The sequence below is a fragment of the Pristiophorus japonicus genome, chromosome 19 (genome assembly GCF_044704955.1).
Source record: "Pristiophorus japonicus isolate sPriJap1 chromosome 19, sPriJap1.hap1, whole genome shotgun sequence".
Taxonomy (NCBI): Eukaryota; Metazoa; Chordata; class Chondrichthyes; family Pristiophoridae; genus Pristiophorus; species Pristiophorus japonicus.
The window spans coordinates 92968857-92985781 of NC_091995.1; the positions used below are offsets into that span (position 1 = coordinate 92968857).

General features: G+C 45.9%; 1 protein-coding gene across 1 annotated transcript in view; it reads left to right on the forward strand.

Annotated features, from left to right (window-relative positions):
* Positions 1-16925, forward strand: part of ube2m (ubiquitin conjugating enzyme E2 M) — an 84320-nt gene that overhangs the window by 54264 nt on the left and 13131 nt on the right. The window contains exon 2 of the mRNA XM_070861817.1: positions 16757-16851. Within this exon, the coding sequence (XP_070717918.1) occupies positions 16757-16851 (95 nt within the window). The remainder of the gene's footprint in view (positions 1-16756; positions 16852-16925) is intronic.

Sequence of the window (16925 nt, forward strand, 5' to 3'; positions counted from 1 at the left end):
GCCTTTCACGACCACTGGACGTCTCAAAGCGCTTTACATAGAAACATAGAAAATAGGTGCAGGAGTAGGCCATTCGGCCCTTCTAGCCTGCACCACCATTCAATAAGATCATGCCTGGTCATTACCTCAGTACCCCTTTCCTGCTTTCTCTCCATACCCCTTGATCCCCTTAGCCGTAAGGGCCATATCTAACTCCCTCTTGAATATATCTAATGAACTGGCATTAACAACTCTCTGCGGCAGGGAATTCCACAGGTTAACAACTCTGAGTGAAGAAGTTTCTCCTCATCTCAGTCCTAAATGACCTACCCCTTATCCTAAGACTATGTCCTCTGGTTCTGGACTTCTCCAACATCGGGAACATTCTTCCCGCATCTAACCTCTCCAGTCCCGTCAGAATCTTATACGTTTCTATGAGATCCCCTCTCATCCTTCTAAACTCCAGTGAATAAAGGCCCAGTTGATCCAGTCTCTCCTCATATGACAGTCCAGCCATCCCTGGAATTAGTCTGGTGAACCTTCGCTGCACTCCCTCAATAGCAAGAACGTCCTTCCTCAGATTAGGAGACCAAAACTGAACACAATATTCCAGGTGAGGCCTCACTATAAGGTCCTGTACAACTGCAGTAAGACCTCCCTGCTCCTATCTTCAAATCCCTCAGCTATGAAGGCCAACATACAATTTGCCTTCTTCACCGCCTGTTGTACCTGCATGTCAGCCTTCAATGACTGATGTACCATGACACCCAGGTCTCGTTGCACCTCCCCTTTTCCTAATCTGCTGCCATTCAGATAATATTCTGCCTTCGTGTTTTTGCCCCCAAAATGGATAACCTCACATTTATCCACATTATACTGCATCTGCCATGCATTTGCCCACTCACCTCACCTGTCCAAGTCACCCTGCAGCCTCTTAGCGTTCCCCTCACAGCTCACACTGCCACTCAGTTTAGTGTCATCTGCAAACTTGGAGATATTACACTCAATTCCTTCATCCAAATCGTTAATGTATATTGTAAAGAGTTGGGGTCTGTCGAAATCTCGACTCAATATAAGACTCTAACACAATCAGCTCCGGTAGATGTTCCTTTAATATGTTTTACTTGCAGCAAGGGAGAGTCCCGTCCAGTCAAAGGCTAAGCGGAGACTCTCACTGTGGTACAGATTCACAATATATTTATACAGTAGAACAAACAAGTTATGGTTCCATCCTGTGTATTGGTTCTGCCTTTGCAGTCAGCGAAAACAGATAAAGAGTTCTCCAATCAGTTAATAATTACCACATCCTTGTCTGAGACTTTTACATATTTTCAAATGTCTCCTTTGTCAGTGTTTTTGATGGGCTAGTCAGCAGTAACTCGATTAGGGTGTGATAATGTGCTATCACTGGTTTTGCATTGTTTTAGGATTGTCCAGTTTCCTGGCCATCTATTTGGGCTCATGATTTCCATAGTGGTTGATTGGGTAATTGGCTTCTTGCATATTTTGGATGAGTTCTGTAGTTGAGATAATGGCCGGTAATTTGATTACCTCTTAGGGGGTGAATTGGTGCTGCATCTTTACAACCATTATCCAGCCCTTCTAAGGTCTGGCATAGCGACAGACTATTGATAATACAGGGGAGCACAATGGGTGGTACTTCTCTCAGCAGGACAGTCTTTCTGTTGTCTGGTGGTTATTAATCAGCTATCAGCAGTTTCAGTCAAGGTTAGCGTGTTTATGCAAACAGACTGTTTGCTGCAGAAGCTTTTGGCAGGATCGGGACTCCACTTTGTTTTATTGCAAAAGGGTACATGAAACAGTGTATGCAACTTTAAAAGTACATTTCCACATTCCCCCTTTTGTCCTTCACAAGGACAACTTAATCCATTCTAATCTTGCATAGTCTTTCTATTTCCATTTCCACACAAAAACCTTCAGTAGTTGTTGCTACCATAGCCCTAGCAGTGGTCTCCGTTGGTAACACTGTTTTTCCCAACCTGGCACAGCAACACTTAACCAAGACAAACAAAAGATATAGGGCGAAGACTATCAGCAGGAATATGATCAAACCCTGTACAAAAGATCTCCCAAGGGATCCCAACCATCCCGATGCCCAATCCCACAAGGTGGTACCGTCCTGGCCAACAGTCTGTTTGTACTCTATTACCTTTTTCCTAATATATTCAGCTAGACTGCCAATCTCTCCTGACTTATCCGGGATATACGTACAGTATTCTTCACCAATTAATGCGCATGTCCCTCCTTCTTTGGTTAGGAGATAATCTAAGGCCATACGATTTTGGAGAGCCACTGTTTGAATGGCTACCATTTCGTCATACACCCCTTCGGAGGCTTGGGAAGTTGCGTTGGCTACTGATTCTACTAAATTAGCCAGTTCCCGTAATTGCCATTTGGTTGATGCTATTCCATAGGGTGGTATCATTACCTTGAATATTCCATTTAATCAAATCCCGTTTAGGCCTATGACTTCCATAGGCATCCCTTAGAGTCTTTGTTGTCTTAACAATGGGTATCACATATCCTAAGTAACAGGACCCTGTCCAATTGGCTGGGAACCATGGATAGGCTTTACAGTCACAAGTAAAGTACATGCAATTATAGGACGTCAGTTTCTGGTCCTTCCGTGCCATCCATACTCGAGTGGTCTCCCCGTCCCACCCTTCACCTGAGGTTTTATTATGGACCATCGTCCAGTTAACGGTTGCTATCTTTCTCCTGTTAGTGGGATTTGTTATGGCTTGCCATTTAGTCATTTGGGGACACTTGCTGCATCCCATTTCTGGTCCTTTAGTCTCATTACTCACTAGGCATATTATACCTTCAGGATTTCCTGTTCCGGGAGTAATACTTAGGAAAGGTGGTTGATGGCTATTATTATAATTTGGCTGGTACCATCCCTGGAAGGTTGTAAGTTTATACCCTGCTGACCTCCATTCTGTTAGATCCTTTGTTTCTGACACTTTGGTTAGGTTTGTCCTATTTTGCACTATTAACCATTCTGCCATTTCTGATTCATTAAAGGGGACGGATCTTTGGGGAATACCCCCTTCGGGGTGGACAGGTACATGGGAACATATCCAACAATTAGACAAGTTTCTTTTTTGAGCATACTTATGACTCAGCGCCATAAATACATTTTCCTGTAGTTCCCTTTGTTCACGTTTCTGTACCCCTGGTACTATTAATAATGCAAGGCACAACCCTGTTAAGCATAGCACTATCAGTCCCCATAGTCCGTACAGTTCCTTATTCATTAGCACTATCAGTCTCCATAGTCAGTACTAACGAATAAGGAACTGTACGGATTATGGGGACTGATAGTACTAACGAATAAGGAACTGTACGATCAGTCCCCATAGTCCGTACAGTTCCTTATTCGTTCTTCCTTTTTCTGTTCCTCTGGCTCCTTCTTCCCTTCCTCCTGGTCGGGTGCCCTTTTGCAATGGATCCATGTTGGTCTTTTACCTTGATTGCAGTATTAGTCGCCAGCAAGACCTGGTATGGTCCTTCAAATCTTGGTTATAGACTGCTTTTTCTTTTAAAGATTTTGATGTAAACGAATTCTCCGGGCTCCAGACACATTCCTTCCGCTGGCTCAACTTGAGCTTTTACCTGCGAATGAAAGCCGGAAATACATTTGGTTAGCGCAATATAATAATTCAACATATTTTCTTCCATTTTATGGATGTCCATTTGTTTTGCAGTAAACGGTGCTGTAAAAGGTAGTCATTGGGGACGTCCCATAACTATCTCATGCGGTGACAGGCCTGTTCTGTTGGTTGCAGATCGAATTACCATCAAGGCTAAGGGCAGCAGTTCTACCCATTTTAGTCCAGTGTCATTGCATAATTTTGCTCACTTATTTTTAAGCATTTCATTATATCTTTCAACAAGTCCAATTGATTGTGGATGATAACTGCAATGAAAACATTGATCAATCTGTAAAGCTTTACACATTTCTTTTATAACCGTTCCCGTGAAATGTGACCCATTATCACTAGAAAGCTTAGCAGGAATTCCGAAGCGCGGTACGATTTCTTTTGACAAAAATTTAGCAACAGTAGTGGCATCGGCCTTTTTACATGGAAAGGCTTCAATCCATCTAGAGAACACATCTACAATAACTAATACATGCTTAAATCCCATACACATAGGTAATTCAATAAAATCCATTTGTAAATGTACAAAAGGCCCCATTGGATTTGGGTGGGAGGCAGATTCTACTTTTTCCATCTTACCTGGATTCATTGTCTGACAGGTAACACAATTTTCACAGATTTGTTTTACAATTGCCGAAATACCTGGTGCATACCAAGTTGCCAAAATATAATCTGCCATCCCCCCTTTGCCCGCATGTGTGAATGTATGAACACATCGGGCAATCCATGGAAGTAAGGATTTGGGCACCACCACGCGGCCGTCGTGGTAAACCCATATTCCTTCTGGATTTTTATAGCATTGATCTTTTGTCCAGGTCAACACCTCCTCCATACTGGCCTGTGACTGAAAGGCCAGCACATCATTAATTGATCTGAGCAATTATTTTTCCTTAGTGGAAACAATGACACCTGCATCCCCTTTTGTAGTATTTGTATTTATTGTTGGATTACAAAATGTCAAATATGGTGATACTGTTTTTTTTTAAATCTGACTTCTCATTTATGCTTATAGTGATTCACAGATCACAGAATGCAAAGTACTTGTTTTATAATTGTGTGCCCAACTTCTGTTTTAGAAGCTGAACATCAAAAACTCCAATCTTTTGCTCTGTAACTTCAATTTTATGATAGTGTCTCATAAATTATATCTTTTTAAGCTTCAGCTTCTGACGCAGTAGTTGTGTAATTTTATTAAAAAGACTTCCAAACCCAAGATTTTCCAATACAACCAAAATGTTTATCGAGGAGAATCACCTGAAATATCTCAAAATCCCAATTCAAATATTGTACTGCCAATCTTTTATTTAAAACTCTTTTTACTGAGCTAGAAGCTTTCGTGTCAAGGTTTTACACAAAGCAAAATGGGGGTGTCCTTCCCCAGCCTCGAGAGACCCACACAGGCTTTTTTTTTTTAAAGGCATTACAACTTCCCTTCTCCGTTCTTTATCTCATTCCTAGACTAAATTTATTGTCTTTCAACCCAATGTAATCAATGATTACGTGTTTTCTTTTGACAAGTGAGCGTGTCAAAATCATCCGAATAAATCCACACCTGCGTTTCTAACTTAAAATGTAATTCAATTCTAGGTTCACACTATCTTAAAACTTCCCACATACAGGGACAACACTACAAAGGGTTTAAAAAAAAACTTTCACTCTGTCCGAAAAAGTGGGTGGAGCTAAAACAGCAGGCAGCTCCACCGTTTTCTCAAACAGGCTTTCAGACACACAAAAAATTCATTAATTTCCACCTCAAATATTCCGCAGTCAAAAATCACACAAGCACTTTCATTCAAAGACAGAGATTCACAAAAGTCTTTCTTCATTCAACAAAGTTTATTGTTTGGCCGGCTCTATTTTTGGATCCATACTTCACTTAAGATAGTCACTATCGGGTTTTCTTTTTCTTTTTCTTACATATTGATTTACTTCCTCTGTTAATTTTACATGGGCTCGAAGAATCGGAACCCAGGCCTTTTCTATTGCTTTCTTTTTACCTCTTCTACCTGGGTCTCTGTCTGTAAGACACTCCTAGACACGTTATTCTTTCTAAATTGAATGAACCACCGGATGGAAATGGCCTGTTTTCACCCTTTGTCCATTTTACCCTTTTTTTTTAAGTGGTCAATTGAAGACTGACCACAATTCTGGAGCATAAAATAGGCTGGTGTGCCCTTTGGTGGTGTTTTACTTGCTCTGGCATCCATTCTGGATGATTGAGATTTTTCACAGTTTCTGATCTCACAATCCTTTCGGTCAACCGAGTTCTCTACGCCCACTTCTCCTGGCCGTCACGTGGCCTGAAAAGGCTCTTAATTCGGGCTCAGTCTGGGTGTGTGAGATATGTTGACACGAACCAACCGTAGTTGATCAATCAGTTACTGTTTCTTTTCTCAATCAATCCTTGTTTTTCCGAATCACAATTTTCCCCAGTGATTCTTCCCATTTCCCTAATTGCAATGTCGCACAAAAGTATTGAACACAACAGTATAACAAGGACAACTAGGACAATGAACATTCACGCGGGTATACAAATCATAGCCTTAAACTCTATCTAAACAAATAGTCAATTATCAGTCTGCGTTGTACGCCACTACAGACCTAGTCCTTAACTTATCTTAATAAAATTCCCCTTATGGTCCAATCACACAAGGACCCTGTCCCTTCTAAGGCAGTCCTATCACACAAGGAACTTTCCTTTAGGGACTTCTATTATCCTATCAAACAAGGATAATCTTAATAAAATTCCCTTTATGGTCCTATCACACAAGGACCCTGATCCTATCACACAAGGATAATCGATCGATAGCTCTCTTCTTACCTTTTACTAATGAAAATCTCCCCGGGCTGTTTCAAGATCGGATATTTTCAGGATCAGATCCCTTCAGCCTACAAGCTGAGAACGAAATGATTACAAAAATAACTTTAGCTCTTAAATTTCGAGTCTCGTAGATCGCAGTACCTCCACTGTGGACAACAGATTACACATGCGATTCAACAGTAAAGAGACCCCTTGTGAGCAAAAGACTCATCTTATTCTGGCCAGTTAAGCCCTTCACTGAAGAGGCACTATGCCGGCACCTGTTCACTCAGAGTAGAGAGTAAGCGATCTCGCTGGAACCTCCAAGAAGTAACTGTCGAAATCTCGACTCTCAATATAAGACTCTAACACAATCAGCTCCGGTAGATGTTCCTTTAATAAGTTTTACTTGCAGCAAGGGAGAGTCCCACTCAGTCAAAGGCTAAGCGGAGACTCTCACTGTGGTACAGGTTCACAATATATTTATACAGTAGAACAAACAAGTTATGGTTCCATCCTGTGTATTGGTTCTGCCTTTGCAGTCAGCGAAAACAGATAAAGAGTTCTCCAATCAGTTAATGATTACCACATCCTTGTCTGAGTCTTTTACATATTTTCAAATGTCTCCTTTGTCAGTGTTTTTGGTGGGCTAGTCAGCAGTAACTCGATTAGGGTGTGATAATGTGCTATCACTGGTTTTGCATTGTTTTAGGATTGTCCAGTTTCTTGGCCATCTATTTGGGCCCATGATTTCCATAGTGGTTGATTGGGTAATTGGCTTCTTGCATATTTTGGATGAGTTCTGTAGTTGAGATAATGGCCGGTAATTTGATCATCTCTTAGGGGGTGAATTGGTGCTGCATCTTTACAACCTTTAACCAGCCCTTCATAGCGACAGACTATTGATAATACAGGGGAGCACAATGGGTGGTACTTATCTCAGCAGGACAGCCTTTCTGTTGTCTGGTGGTTATTAGTCAGCTATCAGCAGTTTCAGTCAAGGTTAGCGTGTTTATTCAAACAGACTGTTTGCTGCAGAAGCATCTGGCAGGTTCGGGACTCCATTTTGTTTTATTGCAAAAGGGTACATGAAACAGTGTATGCAACTTTAAAAGTACATTTCCACAGGTCCCAGCACTGAGCCCTGCGGCACTCCACTAGTCACTGCCTGCCATTCTGAAAAATACCCATTTATCCCGACTCTCTGCTTCCTGTCTGCCAACCAGTTCTCTATCCACGTCAGTACATTACCCCCAATGCGCTTTGACTTTGCACACCAATCTCTTGTGAGGGACCTTGTCAAAAGCCTTTTGAAAGTCCAAATACACCACATCCACAGCCAATGAAGTACTTTTGAAGTGTAGTCACTGTTGTAATGTGGGAAACGCGACAGCCAATTTGCGCACAGCAAGCTCCCACAAATAGCAATGTGATAATGACCAGATAATTTTTTAAAATGTTGATTGAGGCATAAATATTGGCCCCAGGACACCGGGGATAACTCCCCTGCTCTTCTTCAAAATAGTGCCGTGGGATCTTTTACATCCACCTGGGAGAGCAGACGGGGCCTCGGTGTAACGTCTCATCCGAAAAATGGTGCCCCTCCGACAGTGCGGCGCTCCCTCAGTACCACCCCTCCGACAGTGCCACGCTCCCTCAGTACTGCCCCTCCGACAGTGCGGCACTCCCTCAGTACTGCCCCTCCGACAGTGCGGCACTCCCTCAGTACTGCCCCTCCGACAGTGCGGCATTCCCTCAGTACTGCCCCTCCGACAGTGCGGCACTCCCTCAGTACTGCCCCTCCGACAGTGCGGCACTCCCTCAGTACTGCCCCTCCGACAGTGCGGCATTCCCTCAGTACTGCCCCTCCGACAGTGCGACCCTCCCTCAGTACTGCCCCTCCGACAGTGCGGCGTTCCCTCAGTACTGCACTGCGGTGTCAGCCTAGACTTTTGTACTCAAGTCTCTGGAGTGGGACTTGAACCCACATCCTTCTGACTCAGAGGTGAGAGTGCTGCCCACAGACCCACGGCTGACACTGTGGAGTTCCTGCGCAGGCTGCTTGCTGGCTTTTAAATGGGGGAAAAACATGCTCATGCGCGATAATTTAAAGGGGCCGTGCAACCCCCCCCCCCCCCCCAAAAAAAATCAGCGGGACCTTTGCTCCCAGGGGCCGTCCTTATATATTTTGCAGTTCAATGTTTTCGTTCTTCTGAGGGATTAGTTCAGTTCACCCGATCACCTCTTGCTGCCACACCCAGTGATCCTAATTATTCATCCAGTGAGTGTAGAGGCAGCGGTTTCAGTACAGTGTGATGTGTAAGTTTGAACCATGCCAGCTAATATCTGTGGGGGGGGGGAAATAAAACACCTAGCTTAGTGTAGTTAGATTATCCCAGCACTTATTGCCCATCCCTAATTGGCCGAGAGGAAGTGGTGGTGAGCCACTTTATACAACTCAGTGGCTCGCTGGGCCATTTCGGGGGCGCAGTTAAGAGTCAACCACATTAAAAAATAAGAACATAAGAAATAGGAGCAGGAGTAGTCCATACGGCCCCTCAAGCCTGCTCCGCCATTCAAAAAGATCATGGCTGATCTGATCATGGACTCAGCTCCACTTCCCTGCCCGCTCCCCATAACCCCTTATCATTTAAGAAACTGTCTATTTCTGTCTTAGGCAGCGAATTCCACAGATTTACAACCCTCTGAGAGAAGAAATTTCTCCTCATCTCAGTTTTAAATGGGTGGCCTCTTATTCTAAGATTATGCCCTCGAGTTCTAGTCTCCCCATCAGTGGAAACATCCTCTCTGCATCCACCTTGACAAGCCCCCTCATAATCTTATCCATTTCGATAAGATCATCTCTCATTTTTCTGAATTCCAATGAGTAGAGGCCCAACCTACTAAACCTTTCCTTATAAGTCAACCCCCTCATCCCCGGAATCAACCCAGTGAACCTTCTCTGAACTGCCTCCAAAGCAAGTATATCCTTTCGTAAATATGGAAACCAAAACTGCACGCAGTATTCCAGGTGTGGCCTCACCAATACCCTGCATAGCTGTAGCAAGACTTCCCTGCTTTTATACTCCATCTCCTTTGCAATAAAGGCCAACATTCCATTGGCCTCCCTGATCACTTGCTGTACCTGCATACAATCCTTTTGTGTTTCATGCACAAGTACCCCAGGTCCTGCCGTACTGCAGCACTTTGCAATCTTTCTCCATTTAAATAATAACTTGCTCTTTTATTTTTTTCTGCCAAAGTGCATGACCTCACACTTTCCAACATTATACTCCATCTGCCAAATTTTTGGCCGCTCACTTAGCCTGTCTATGTCCTTTTGCAGATTTTTTGTGTTCTCACACATTGCTTTTCCTCCCATCTTTATATCGTCAGCAAACTATGTTACACTAAACCCTAAATCCATGCTGACTCTGCCTGACCGAATTTTGCTTTTCCAAATGTCCTGCTACTACTTTTGTAATGGACTCCCAACATTTTCCCAACCACGGATGTTAGGCTAACTAGTCTATAGTTTCCTGCTTTTTGTCTGCCTCCTTTTTTAAATAGGGGCGTTACAGTTGCAGTTTTCCAATCTGCTGGGACCTCCCCAGAATCCAGGGAATTTTGGTAAATTACAACCAATGCATCCACAATCCCTGCCGCTACTTCTCTTAAGACCCTAGGATGCAAACCATCAAGTCCAGGGGATTTATCTGCCTTTAGCCCCATTATCTTACTGAGTACCACCTCCTTAGTGATTGTGATTGTGTTAAGTTCCTCCCCGCTATAGCCCCATGACTATCCACTGTTGGAATATTGTTGGTGTCCTTTGTGGGTCTGGAGTCACGTACAGGCCAGACCGGGTAAGGGCGGCAGATTTCCTTCCCTAAAGGGACATTAGTGAACTAGATGGGTTTTTCCGACAATCCGGTAGTTTCAGGGTCACCATTTCCGACACTAGCTTTTTATTCCAGATTTTAAAAATTAATTGAATTTAAATTCCCCAGCTGCCGAGGTGGGATTTGAACTCGTGTCTCTGGATCATTAGTGCGGGCCTCTGGATTACTGGCTCAGTAACATAACCAGTATGGTACCTCACCCTTACTCGCAGAAGGTTTCAGATTCACCATTCCCTCTTATTTTTTGGGGGGGTACGCGGTCCCTTTAAGGGCCTGCTCTGTCCTTTATAAATACCGTGCGCAGGCTGCTGTTTGAATTGAAAAGCCGGCTACGCAGGAGGTTGGGAGAGCTGCGCAGCTTAAATGGGAATATTACCGAGCACCCGTCACCGTTTACCTGTTGGAAAGCATGTTTCATCGAATCTGAAAGAGCAGTCCATTTATTCCCAACCCCGTGCCCCTTTAAAATGTTTTCCTTTAAAATATTTATCTGCTTCCCTTTTAAAACGCTATTGCGAATTCTGCCGTGTCAGGTAGGGCGTTCCAAGTCCTAACAGCCCCCTCGCTACATCAAAATATTTCTCCAAACCGCCGCCTTCATTCTTTTGAGGGCAGTCTTAAATGATCCAACTCACTGCCTGGTACAGGCCCTTTCCTGTCGCACTAATCATCCAATTGCACAACTGGCACACAATGAAAGAGATGCAGAATATAATTATAAATTATACAGGGCCCTGGTGAGACCACACCTGGAGTATTGGTCTCCTTACCTAAGGAAGGATATACTTGCCATCGAGGGAGTGCAACGAAGGTTCACCAGACTGATTCCTGGGATGGGGGGATTGTCCTATGAGAGATTGAGTAGACTAGGTCTATATTCTCTAGAGTTTAGAAGAATGAGAGGTGACCTCATTGAAACATATAACATTCTTACAGGGCTTGACAGGGTAGATGCAGGGAGGCTGTTTCCCCCGGGCTGGGAAGTCTTGAACCAGGGGTCACAGTCTCAGGATAAGGGGTCGGCCATTTAGGACTGAGATGAGGAGAAATTTCTTCACTCAAAGGGTGGTGAATCTTTGGAATTCTCTGCCCCAGAGGGCTGTGGAGGCTCAGTCATTGAGTATATTCAAGATAGTGATCGATAGATTTTTGGATATTAAGGGAATCAAGGGATATGGGGACAGTGCAGGAAAGTGGAGTTGAGGTGGAAGAGCAGCCATGATCTTATTGAATGGTGGAGCAGGCTCGAGGGGCCGAATGGCCTACTCTCATTTCTTATGTTCTTATTATAATGTTTGTTGGATGCTGTAGAAATATTTCTGATTTCCCGCCTGCCCCCTCTGCTGAGTGTGTTGCTGGCAATGTTCCCTCTAAGCCGTGTGGCCACGCAGTAATCTACACGATACCACATTGGCCATTCACCGGCTTTTCCATTGTAAATACCGCGCGTGCACAGAAACTTAAAGGGACGGTGTGCTAAAAGAAACAGACCACGCGGAACAGTATGCAGCTGACAGGGAACAATGGGTGGTGGGTGGGTAAGATTCGCTTGTCTGATTAAACCTCTGGAGCATTTTCATACTGTATTTTCTGTGAGTATTTTGAGCTCCTTCATACTGTGATTAAAAATGTACTTCCATGCAGTGTCTTATCACATCTGAGTGTGCAGTGAATGACTTTGAAGTGCAGAGATCCAGGCAAGTGCAAAATCGCACAGACGTGGTGGTATTTGAGAGATGGAAGGTAGCCAGACCTCCCTGCTCCTCTTCAAAGCGCGCACTGGGATCTTTGGCATCAACATGAATCACAGCAACAGGCAGACAGGGCCTCGGATTTGCTGAAGAATGCTCTCGCTTTTGGATGAGACGTTAAACCAAGGCCCCGTCTGCCCCCTCAGTCGGACGGAAAAGATCCTACATCATTATTTCGAAGAAGAGCAGGGGGAGTTATCCCCGGTGTCCTGGGGCCATTATTTATCCCTCAATCAACATCACAAAAGCAGATTATCTGGTCATTATCATATTGCTGTGTGTGGGAGCTTGCTGTGCGCAAGTTGGCTGCTGCGTTTCCCACATTACAACAGTGACTACACTCCATTGTCTGTAAACTGCTTTGAGATGTCCAGTGGTCGTGAAAGGCGCTACATAAATGCAAGTCTTTCTTTCTCTGATTGTTTCTCACAGTTCAGGTGGATGGAATACACAGTTTCACTCCCTCAGCTGGAGTGTCAGCTTAGACAATATGCTCAAATCCTAGAGCAGGTATAATCCCACAACCTTCTGACTCTGAGGTGCAGGATGACAGAATTGGACGATCGCAGAGATCTCGGGCGGAGGGGTGGGGGGCGGGGGGGGTGCGGTTACAGAGACATTGTTGGGGGGGGTGGGAGGGGGCCATGGAGGGATTTGAAAATGAGGATGAGAATTTTAAAATGGAGGCGTTGCTTAACCGGGAGTCAGTGTAGGTCAGCGAGCACAGGGGGTGATGGGTGAGTGGGACTCGGTGCGAGTTAGGACACGGGGCAGCGAGCACAGGGGGTGATGGGTGAGTGGGACTCGGTGCGAGTTAGGACACGGGGCAGCGAGCACAGGGGGTGATGGGTGAGTGGGACTCGGTGCGAGTTAGGACACGGGGCAGCGAGCACAGGGGGTGATGGGTGAGCGGGACTTGGTGCGCGTTAGGACACGGGGCAGCGAGCACAGGGGGTGATTGGTAAGCGGGACTCGGTGCGCGTTAGGACACGGGGCAGCGAGCACAGGGGGTGATTGGTGAGCGGGACTTGGTGCGAGTTAGGACATGGGGCAGCGAGCACAGGGGGTGATGGGTGAGCGGGACTCGGTGCGAGTTAGGACACGGGGCAGCCGACCTTTGGACGATCTAATGTTTACGGAGAGTGGGAGGCCGGCCAGGAGAGAATTGCAATAACCGAGTCTGGAGGTAACGAAGGCCTGGGTGGGGGTTTCTGAATCAGATGGGCTGATGCAGGGGCGGAAACAGAAGTAGGTGGACATCAAAATGTGTTGAGACCGTTTTACTTGCTGCTTTCTTGTGGGCCCACAGAGACAAGACAGAGATGGAATGTCCTGAAATAAGATTTGCACTTTGAAAAATAAATGATATTTTAGAATGGGTACAGAGGAGATTTATGAGGATGTTGCCAGGACTGGAGAATTTTAGCTATGAGGAAAGATTGGATAGGCTGGGGTGGTTTTCCTTGGAACAGAGGTGGCTGAGGGGAGACCTTATTGAGGTGTATAACATTATGAGGGGAGTGGATAGGAAGGACCTATTTCCCTTCGCAGGGGGGCCAATAACCAGGGGGCATAGATTTAAAGTAATTTGTAGAAGGATTAGAGGAGCTTTGAGGGGAAATTTCTTCACCCAGAGGGTGGTGGGGGTCTGGAACTCACTGCCTGAAAGGGTGGTAGAGGCAGAAACCCTCACCACATTTAAAAAATACTTGGATGTGCACCTGAAGTGCCGTAACCTGCAGGGCTACAGACCAAGAGCTGGAAAGTGGGATTAGGCCGGGTAGCTCTTTGTCGGCCGGCACAGACAGGATGGGCCGTAAATTTCTGTGATGTGGAGACCAGGTTAATGGAGCCTGTGCACAGAGCGTGTAGCTGCTGCAACAGGCTAGCCTCGGTGAGCATGGGCCCTGGAGTATTGCACCAGGCCCGAACACGCTGGGCTCAATTGGCGAATGGTAGACATTCCCTTTCATGCTTTGTTCAATGTGTTGCCGTGGCTTTAGGGGTTGTGTCCCGGGGGTACCCGTGCTGTCTGAGAGGCCGTGACCTCTGTGACCCCACCACTTGGCCTTTCACCCCAATCCGCGGTGTCCGTTCTGTCACAAAGCTGCTGTTGGGGTGCAGTAGGGTTGTGGTCACGTTCCTGCACTAATAATCCAGACGGTGCACGTTCAAATCACACCGTTTGGCAGGTTGAGTGTTTGAATTCAGCTTAAAAAGCCGGGTGTCGTATACATGTTGTGATACACAAGGTATCGCAATTGTGTGGGACAGGCTTGAGGGGCCAGAGGGTCTTTACCTGTCTGTCATTGTCCGTATGTAACATAAGAATTAGGAGCAGGAGTAGGCCCTACAACCCTTGAGCCTGCTCCGTTGTTCAGTGAGATCATGGCTGATGTATGGTGAGAAAGCAGGAATGGGGTACTGAAGTTGCATGTTCAGCCATGAACTCATTGAATGGCGGTGCAGGCTAGAAGGGCCAAATGGCCTACTCCTGCACCTATTTTCTATGTTTCTATGTTTCTAACTCCACTTTCCCATCCGATCCCTTGATTCCTCGAGACTCCAAAAATCTAGCGATCTCAGCCTTGAATATACTCAAAGACTGAGCCTCCAAAGGATTCCAAAGATTCACCACCCTCTGAGTGAAGACAATTCTCCTCGTCTCAGTCCTAAATGGCCGCCCCCTTATCCTGAGACTGTGACCCCTGGTTCTAGACACTCCAGCCTGGGGGAAACATCCTCTCAGCAGCTACCTTGTCAATCCCCCATAGAATCCTAAAAGGGAAAGTGACTATCAAGTTGTAGGTTTAAAAAAAATACAGTTGGTTCACTAATGTCCTCTGAGGGAAATCTGTCGGTCCTTATCTGGTTTGGGCCCATACGTGACTCCAGGCCTAAACCAATGTTGGTTGGCTCTTGACTGCCCTCTGAAGCGGCCTTGTGGGCTGCTCAGTTGTATCAAAAACCGGCAACTAGGCACAGCCTTGCCAGCGATGCCCACATCTCGCGAATGAATGAATTTAAAATTGCGTGGTTTTGATGCTGTAGGAGTGAATGGAACATGTACTAGATTCTACAGTCATTCAATTAAACCGACCCCATGCTGGGACGAGCTGTCTGCTCGAGGCTCGCTGCTTGGGGCATTAAAACGTTTCTCTCAACCCACCCACAAGTATTCTCCTTTCTTCTGCCCTCCTTTCCTGAAGATACAATTTGCATTTATATAGTGCCTTTAATGTCGTAAAACGTCCCAAGGTACTTCACAGGAGCGTTATCGAACAAAATTTGGCACCAGCCGCACGAGGAAATACGAGGGCAGGCAACCAAAAGCTTGGTGAAAGAGGTAGGTTTTAAAGAGCAGCTTAAAGGAGGAAAGAGAGGCGGAAAGGTATAGGGAGGGAATTCCAGAGCTTAGGGCCCAGGCAGCTGAAGGCACGGCCACCAATGATTCAGCGATTCAAATCTGGGATGCTCAGGAGGGCAGACATCTCGATGCGGGGGGGGTCGGGGGGCTGGAGGAGATTACAGAAAGAGTTTTCTATGGGCACTGTTAGCCCACCAGCGACTCTCCAGAGCAGCCATCCCTCACAACCCCAGATGAGGAGCTTCACTAGGCTATTTGACAATGGAAGCATCACAGCCGAGCCCCGTCCTCTCCCAGCCCAACGTCCACAATCAGCGGACTTCCCCGACGGCATCGCTGGATAGTCCCCGGGAGCGAGAGGCCGGGCTGAATTTTTGTTGTTTTCTCCGCAGTTCAGTGGTGCTGAGGGCACCCGTAATGCCCCCAACCTGTCCTCACTGCGATCGGGCCTATCCCTGTGCTGTAAGTTCCAAGTAAAATCCAGCGGTTTCTCATTCACCGTTCCCAGTGGGCCGGCTGCTGATTCAGTGGGAGGACAGGCTTGTGTGAGAAAGAAGAAAGACTTGCATTTATATAGCACCTTTCACAACCATCGGATGTCCCAAAACACTTTACATCCAATGAAGTACTTTTGGGAGTGTAGTCACTGTTGTAATGTAGGAAACGCGGCAGCCAATTTGCGCACAGCAAGCTCCCACAAACATCAATGTGATAATGACCCAGATAATCTGTTTCAGTGATGTTGATTGAGGGATAAATATTGGCCCCAGGACACCGGGGAGAACTCCCCCTTCTCCTCTTCGAAATAGTGCCGTGGGAACTTTTACATCCACCTGAGAGAACAGACGGGGCCTCAGTTTAACGTCTCCTCCGAAAGACGGCACCTCCGACAGTGCGGCGCTCCCTCTGTACTGCACTGGGAGTCCATGGAGTGGGACTCGAACCCACTCTGACTCCGAGGCGGAGGTGCGACCCAGTTGACACCTTCTAGATCCCGAGTCCAGAAGTGTGGAAGCTGGATGGTAGAAATGAGCTGGATGGTCGCACAAACAGAGGCTCGTTGGTGTTTTCTGTGGAGTGTTAAAAATTGCCGAATGCTTTCTTTGAGAACTCTGTCATCACTGAACCCCCTGCTGTGACGGTAACGTTGAAAATTACTAATGGGATGTTGCTGCTAAATTTTTCGAGTCAGAAGCAGCCATTCCCATCGTCTTCCCTTCTCCACGCACACACACTTGAAATGTTGGTTATTTACTGCCTTTTTGTTGTTTCAGATATAAATGAATTGAATTTACCTAAAACCTGTGAGATAGTTTTTCCAGACCCCGATGACCTCCTCAACTTCAAACTTATCATCTGTCCGGATGAAGTAAGTGATGAGCTGATGTTGTTAGTGGCCTGTTGGGGCGGGGGGTGGGGTGGGGGGGTTGGAGGGAAAGAGGG